Source organism: Gossypium arboreum, chromosome 5, assembly GCF_025698485.1.
Source record: "Gossypium arboreum isolate Shixiya-1 chromosome 5, ASM2569848v2, whole genome shotgun sequence".
NCBI lineage: Eukaryota > Viridiplantae > Streptophyta > Magnoliopsida > Malvales > Malvaceae > Gossypium > Gossypium arboreum.
In genome coordinates, this window is record NC_069074.1 from 68575557 (window position 1) to 68584283 (window position 8727).

General features: G+C 35.9%; 1 protein-coding gene across 1 annotated transcript; it reads left to right on the forward strand.

Moving 5' to 3' along the window:
• The first annotated feature begins 4986 nt into the window (after positions 1–4986).
• Positions 4987–8076, forward strand: LOC108450387 (uncharacterized). Its single transcript, XM_017747985.2, has 4 exons — positions 4987–5234; positions 5351–5465; positions 6278–6547; positions 7700–8076. Exons 1-4 carry the CDS (start codon positions 5140–5142, stop codon positions 7814–7816), a joined length of 597 nt encoding a protein of 198 aa, XP_017603474.1. The 5' UTR covers positions 4987–5139; the 3' UTR covers positions 7817–8076.
• Positions 8077–8727: the final 651 nt, after the last annotated feature.

Here is an 8727-nt window from a genome sequence, read left to right on the forward strand (position 1 = left end):
GATTATATACCTCTCAGGAACCAATCATCGTTCCTGAGTTATCGTGCGTGCCAGAATACATGCCATGGTTTAGGATCCATGGCAAGCCATATTTACTGTCGGAAGAGGAGAGGCGAGGGTAAATTCATGTCCAAAGGGAACGGCGGGGCCCTTTAAATCCAAAAAGAAGGGATGACGACACGGGCCCATCAACAGTGCCCACACAATCACTGGGCCCATCAACAGCGTCCACATAGTCATCGGGTCCAACACTTCAACTGACGACACCCATATCACAGCCTTTTCAGATTATGCTAGGTGCGTATCCTAGCTCTTATATGTATCCTAACCCTTATATGTTTCCTTTTTCTAGTCCTATAGTAGGTTGGAATGTATGGCCCGGTTCATCTCCGTTCTCAATTACTCTGAGTCAATCGCCGATCAATAAGCCGTCGTTGCATGAGGGATGGCACGAGGTGCCGTTGGGGAGCCATTCTTTTTACCAATCCCCATCGCCTTATGGGATTCAAACAACTCTACCATGGGTGATGTAAACACATCCGCATTTATTATTCTATCAAGGTGGGCCATCCTTCTAACACCCACAACCAAATCCCGTACCGGAGGAACCACAATCCCCGCCAGAGCAACCACAACCCCAGCCGAAAGCTGAACCAATGAGGAATCCAACACGTAACCGACGACGACCCCCATGGAGCACTGATTTCGACCGACACCAACATTGATTTTTTTAATATATTTGTATAAAGTTTTTTTATATTGTTTCATTTAATAAAATAAAAGTTGTTTTTAACATTTTAATTGTAATTTACTTTTTATAATTTTAATAAAATAAATGTTCTTTTGAATAAGGCAATATTTTTAATATTTTTTATATTTTTAATAAAATATAAATAATGCAACATAATTTTATTACAACAACTATCAGCTATTCCGATTTGGACATGATCTAGTTGTATGGCCTCTGTTCCTACACCATCCGCACAACTTCTGTTGGTTCGTTATTTCTCGGATATCCATATTGTTACGTATTCTGGTAAAACAAGTTCGACCTTTTGGTTTGCGACGCAATTCTCTATCTAGTAATAGCTTAAACAGAGCAAACGATATAGACGGCCACTTACATTCATCTGGGACCGGTGGAAGTACGTGTCTCCACATGTTTGTACATGTATTCTATTTTGTACACTTCGTCGACATAGCTCATGGGATCCAGACGGAGATTCTAATAAGCTACAATTACATGAGCGCATGGATAACGTTGTGCGTCAAATGTCCCACAATTACAGGTCCTATTTTTCAAGTGTACACAATATTGCCCGCCAATAATACCTTGGTTCGGTCTGTCAAACTTTGTCACACGAAACCATAGGTTGTCACAATCGTGACATACTGTGTGCATAGTATTGGCCCGTGCCTTCGCCTTGTTAATTTCTTACAATACCTTCTCGCACCATACATGGCCTCCCTGCATTTTGCCTTTATAACTCACAGCTTGCTTTGAAAATAGTGCTGCTAAACAAAAATATGTCTCTTGCACAACCTATGTTATTGGCAAAGGACGCGTTCCTTTTAGAATAGAATTTATGAATTCAGCCAGGTTTGATGTCATATGACCATATCGTAGGCCGTCGTCGTATGCTTGTGTCCATTGTTTGATAGGTATGTTACAGAGGTAGTCTGCACCTTCTTCATTAACTGAACGCAAAACTGCCAACATCTCATGAAAATGGTCCCTACTTATCTCATACCCTGCCAATATAAGTTGATAGCGAAAATTACATACTACTCTTCCATTCAGAATAAATTGAATATTACAAACGAAATTATATTAATAGAGATTAAATACCCATGTTGGTCACTTTCCGTCGTTCAGTTGTGGATTAATATTTCCTGTAGTAGTTAGATGCAACGTGCCTTAGGCAATACCGATGGTGTGTGCGATGCCATTGGCTTCCCTGTCACTCAATTGCAGCTAGTATTCCAGTATCCCGATTCAATATACCACAAATATTACGTTAGGGATAGACATGCCTCCTTAACCTAGAAAGAAAGAATCTCAGTCATTAGCTAGCTCCCCCGATGTTATTACAAACGTAATTGGAAGTATTCTCCCACTGCCATCCTATGCCACAGCTAGCAGTGGCCGATGGGTATATCTACCATACATAAAGGTACCGTCAATTTGTACCAATGGCTTGCAGTATAGAAATGTGTTCCGGCATTGCTTAAAGCTCCAGAACAAACGCTTGAACACTTGGCATCCATGGAGCAATCGGTCGTTGTAGTATACAGGTGCCGTTTTATGGTCTGTTATGCAACTTGGGACATATCTCTCTAGCACCTGACACTACTGCTACACTTCATTATATGAAGCGTCCCACTTACCATGCATCTTTTCTAATGCCTTCTGCTTAGCTATCCAAACCTTGTGGCAAAAGGGCGTGTACCTCAATTGGCTACGAATATTCGCAATTAAGACCAGCACTGAAATCTTGGGATCTGCCTTCACCGTCAGTAGTATTAAGCTAGCTAACATATCTGAATCCATATTAGGATGATCTTGTGAAACACTTGTCAACGAAGTAAGTTAAATAATGCAATATTACGTAATAACAGTATTATTCAAAAACCCTAAACACTTATTGATACTGTACTGCCAACACATGTATGTAGACCTATGTACTTTTTTATCTCCCACAAGCCTGTCATTTTCTTTAACGAGGCCATGATTGTCCATGAACATGTACTGTCTTGCACTGCACACTTGGCCTCAAACTTATCGGATTTGGATTTAACCACGTTGTAGTTAACCCCGTTTATGATGCTATGTTGTTTCAATGCACCGAGAAAACTATCTTTATTGGAAAACTCCCTACCAACTTCCAATTCAACCGAATTCAATGACGAACTTGTACGGTCACGCCTTCTATGTGGTAGATCTGGAAACTCCAACGCATCATCTTGAGATAGATCGATATTATGCAAATGGGTTGGAGGCGAGTATGCCTTGAATCGTAAATCTTCTTCTTCTTCATCTGAACCCCTTCAACATCTTCAGGTATGGTTGGAACAGGCTCTGGTTCAAAAAATAATACAACTTCTGCACCATTGAGGCCGGTCCAACCCACTATCATCTACAACGAACGAGACCCCCTCACCGATGGATGTCGTAGAGAGTACATCATCCCTTCTTGTGGACATTTCATAACATCTCCAATCAGATGTGGATTGCCAACAATTAGAAGTTGATGTCATTCCCCAGTACGTATTTCCAGTATCAAACATCAACCCACCGAGGTGTATGTCCCATCCACCAACGGAGTGTCGTGCAGGGGTTGTGTATTCCATACTGCTACCAAACACGGGTGCTTTCATGTTTTACTACCCACTAACGAAGTGTCGGGCATAGGTCATGTATTCCTCTTAAACAGCAGTAGATGTTGAAGTCACGAATGCATCATTTAGTGATGAAAATTGTACATATAACTCAAGATAGGGTGATTCATTAGTAATATGAGTCAGCACCATTGCCTTCAAGCTACGAAGACCTTTAATGTCGAATGAGTCATATCTCACGGGATCCACCGAAACACAAAATCGATATTTAATAGAAAAAAATTTCATTGGCGTCGTTCCGAAGATTTTACACCTAATTTTTTTACGAAGTTCTGTCAAATCTATGTTATCGTTAAAAATTAGCCGCGTTGTGCTCTTTGATAAAAAAATAATGCCGTTCTCCGTGTCACGGACCTCACAATCATAGTAAATAACAGCACTAATACGTTCACTCATCTTCAGTTTATAGTTTATAGTTTATGCAACCTGAGAATGAAATTTGACTTGTTTATAGTTTATGGCCAAATAGGAACTACTGTAGCAAAAAAACATCCACGTGGGAGCTTTTTTCAGTAATTCTGCTGACAGTGCATCCTGCTTGAAGCGTTTTAGACACTTTTTGTTCAGAAACGTTTTCTCAAAATTATTTTTCAGATATTACTGTAGCATAAGAGCGTCCACGTGGGAGCTTTTTTCAGTAATTTTGCTGAAAGTGCATCCTGCTTGAAGCGTTTTGGACTCTATTTGTTTAGAAACGTCTTCTCAAAATTATTTTTTCAGATACTACTGTAGCAAAAAAGCGTCCACGTGGGAGCTTTTTTCAGTAATTTTGCTGACAGTGCATCATGCTTGAAGCGTTTTGGACACTATTTGTTCAGAAACGTCTTCTCAAAATTATTTTTTCAAATACTAATGTAGCAAAAGAGTGTCCACGTAGGAGCTTTTTTCAGTAATTTTGCTGATAGTACATCCTGCTTAAAAGCGTTTAGGATACTATTTGTTCAGAAACGTTTTCTTAAAATTATTTTTTAGATACTACTGTAGCAAAAGAACGTTCACGTGGAAGCTTTTTTCAATAATTTTGCTGACAGTTCATCCTAATTTAATTAATTAACCCTAAAAACTCTAAATTCTAATTTAATTAATTTTTAAAATTAATAGTTAATTTAATTAATTAACCTTAAACCCTAATTTAATTAACTCTAAAAGCATAACATAATAAAACCCTAAACCCTAAAACCCTGACATTAAACCCTAATTTAATTAATTAATTCTAAAAATCTTAAACCCTAATTTAATTGATTTTTTTTAAATTAATAGTTAATTTAATTAGTTAACCCTAAATCTTAATTTAATTAACCCTAAAAGCCTAAACACAATAAAAATCTAAACTCTTAAAACCCTAACCCTAAAACCTTAAATCAAGCACAAAAAACCTTAACCCTAAAAAAAGAGTAAAACGCTCCTCCAAGACGCGTTTTGTTGACACATCCTCTGACTTTGCGCTGACGTGAACGCATTTTCAAGGAATTCAAACTTTTCCAGTAAAATAATAAAAAAATTAACTTATTCTCATAAAAAATTAACCTAAAGCAAATGCTTAATTACATTTTTTTTTTACGTGCATTTGTCAATATAAAAGTTTTGTATCATAATTGGACGAAAAGAACAGAAAATTCTGCGGTGAGAGTGAAACTAGTTAAACATACATAAATAGATGTATAAATTTGAAAAAGAAGAATCTTTAACAGAAAAAAAAAAATTACGATCGAACTGAAAAAGAAAAGAACACAGAAAGGAATGAGATCTTGGAATTCATCAGTTGTTTTGTTCTTCTTTTCCTTGCCTTTCCTCCTTCCCCTCTCTGCCTTAGCTTCTTCAATTCATGACCAACAGTAATTGCCTTATTTTCTTTGCTCTTTTATCTCTTTTTTTTTTTCATGCGAATATAGAATTTTAATTTAATTATTTAAGCTTTAAACCCTAATTTTTTTAAAAAATTTTATTGCAGTGAAAGAATCGGGCACAGAGTTTTGATGAGCTTCAAAGAAATTTCGAAAGAAGCTAACAATACTTTCGATTGCTCTCCCTCTGGACCTTGTGTTCCTTGCCTTTACTCTGAGAAGGTTCTTTTTCTTCCTATTTTATTTGATCTCTTTTTGTTATTCAATTTGTTAATTAAATTGTTGAGTTCCTTATCTTCGATTTATAAAGCTGTAGATTTTAGCCTTAGTATTCATATATGACAAAATATATGAATTTCAGTTAAATTTTCTGGGTGCCGCCTTTCTTAATTTACTGGAAATGGAATCTAATTTTCTGAGAAAATTTCTAATCTCCCATTTAAGATACTGTTATCAGTGAAAAAAGTAATACACTTAACCATTTTTTATGTAAACATTCTTTTCCTTTACGTTAATGTGAACAGATGAATTAGATCTGGCATGCCAAAGGTTTTGTTGTTAAGTTGATGTGCTTGCTACTAGACCCAGCAATTTGTGGATCCGGATCGTGTTCATGTCATGTTTAATAAATCTTATATTTATGTAAATTTTTGACATGTTAATAATTCTTATTATATATAATGAGACATTTGTGTATTCATGTTGCTTGCGACTGCTCGTATTATATTTTTTCATGATCATGTTTTAGTTTTTTTTAATGGTGTGCGGGTTTCATGTCTAATACTAAGCTTACTTGCTAGGAATCAATGATCTTTTTCAACTTTTCTTGTTATTACCATTTCAAATCTGAAATAGCTGATATTTCAATTACATGGTCATCTCTAGGGATTATAGCCATTAAAATGAGATTAACATTGGCTTATATTTTGCTTGCATTTGCTGTTTTTTTGTTTGGAAGGTATAAATATTTTATTTTATATTTTCATTTCTGTAAATTGTTTGCGGTTTTAATCAGAATGCTACTTGTTCTTCAGAGTGACCAAAAATATCGATGTAGTGAGACTGGCTATCGTATCCCTTTCAAATGTGTAGAAACTGATGATGGTTCAAAGGCCGAAAATAAACAAAAAACAGAAAAGGGTAGGTCTAATCTTGAAATCTCAGTTATCAATGAGAATTTAAGACAACGAAGAAGCTTACTTGATGATTCATCGACATCGGAGAGTGGGTCACGAGCTTATATCACCTATAGGAGCTGTATACCTGCAGTTAACGAGGAGAAGTTATCAGTACTCGGTTTTGAGGTATGTGCCTTTGATCTTCACTATCTTTCAATTGATTTTGTATAACAGCAGTCTATTTAGCTTTGACACTTTATTTTTCTTAGTATTCATATGCGATAGTCATGTCCAATACACATTTGGACATGAGAATAGGGACATGATCTACCAAATATATGGAAAAACTTAAAAAAGAATAGAACACTCTCGTGTTGGACACATACAGGCATCCAACACTAATGCTCAAGACTGAGTTATATAGCCAGCAAATGCCAATTGATTGGCTGTTTTAGCCATTACATTTTATAATTAAATTGGTTTTCTGTGTTTAGACCAGAATCCTGCTGTATTTTCCTTTGCTTAATATTCTAGTCATGTTCTTTTTGCTTTTGCCCTACCATAAAAGCCTAGCTCATAATCAGAAGAAAAGCTGAACTTTACTATTTTTTTTCCTACTTTGAATTTTAAAAGTTCATAGTAGATTGATCGCACTTCGGCTTCTTTTTCATTACAGCTGATGGCCTTGTATTAATGGACAACTTGTGGGGGCCATGTAATCATACTTTGGTTAAGTTAAAACCCTAGTTATATTGCTGTGACTGCTGTCTAATTTTGGCATTTCTCTTGGTGACTATATATGCATACCAATAGGGTACATAACATTTTCGACCAATCAATGGTGATATAAAATCATGGATTGATCAACTCGTACATGGAGAAAGAAAAACCAAAAACTTAGTCAAGTTATATCCTAGTTATATTTGTTGTGACCGATGTCTAATTTAGAAGTCATAAACAGTGGAGCCTGGTATTTCACTTGGCGAATCTATGTGCATACCATTAGGGTGTATAGCATCATATTGTTGACCAAGTGTCCTTGAGAATACAAAATCATGGATAAATTGACTCTTGCACTGACAAATGCACATAACCAAACGCTTGGTCAAGTTAAATCTCAGTTAATATTTTTTGTGACTGATTTATGGTTTAGAAGTTATAGAACTGTGGAGCCAGACTTTTCTCTTGGTGACTATGCACATGCCAATAGGGTGCATAGCATCACATTATCAACCAAGACTCTTAGACAATTAGAGTTGGTAACCGGAGATGAAAGATCTTGTACTTGGATGATTATATGTCAGCTACGATGCATTTACTTGGAACTAATCTGTGCAGGGAATTATTTTTGGGTTACTGCTCATTAGTGGTTCGGTTGTATTCTTGAGAAGAAAGCGGGCCATTACCATGCCTGGAGTTTCAGCAGGGAGGATCCAACCAAACTCTAGGTTTTGATTAATAAGCCCTTTCATATGAAACCGACTTTGTTGATTGTTGAGGCTTTGGAGTAATTTAGTATAAAACTACATCTACAGGTAAATGCTTTAGCTGCTCTTCCTTCTTTGTATATTTTTTAATTTTTCTTCATGTTGCAGTAAAACTTGTTGAAAGTAATTTTCTTAGAACGTAATCGATTTTCCAGCACTCTGTAATTGGCTCCGTAGTTGGTAAACAATGTTAAACTATGTTACACGAGTTCTTCATTCTGACAGCTATATCCGGATTCCCGACACATATTCAAACATTGATATAGGACACTATGATTACATCCTCGAAATACATGAAAAGTTGTTAAAAAATAATTGAGGATATGTACACACATGGACAACAAAAAGTTCCTTTCACACCGAGTTCCTACATGTCTGTTCTGCTTTGTTCAATGAGTTTGTTATTTCTCTGCTGTTTGTTTCTTAGACACGAGATTTGGATATTGGATATAGATTGAAAAAATGGGCTACCCGATTTAACTGAAATATGGAATCGGTTGGTCCAGTAGTTCAACCATATATGGTGAAGCATCTAGAACAAGTTAAAAAGCTTCATTGAAATTATAATTTTTAACAGAATGTTTTACTTCATGTTTTGGCCCTTTATATTTTTCTGATTGCTTAGTAATTAATGTTTTTAAAATCTCCAAGACCAGAGGTGTAATCGGCTTGATCTTGGGTTTAGTTTTTTCAACCATTGGTTTTTCTTTATTCGGAATTTCAGATTCCATGGTGTGGTACAAATAAAGAATTCGGATAACAGTTCTATCTTTGCTTCAAAATGTCAATTCTTAGCTCGTTTTATTGTTGTTAGCACCAATTTTGAAATCATAATGGATATCTATATTTCAATACAAGCTTTGTCAATGCATTATAATT

Coding starts and splice junctions, on each gene's coding strand:
- LOC108450387 (XM_017747985.2), top strand. CDS start 5,140: ATGAGATCTTGGAATTCATCAGTTGTTTTGTTCTTCTTTTCCTTGCCT. Junction 5,235..5,350: donor TCTTCAATTCATGACCAACA/GTAATTGCCTTA, acceptor ATTTTATTGCAG/TGAAAGAATCGGGCACAGAG. Junction 6,548..7,699: donor TATCAGTACTCGGTTTTGAG/GTATGTGCCTTT, acceptor TAATCTGTGCAG/GGAATTATTTTTGGGTTACT.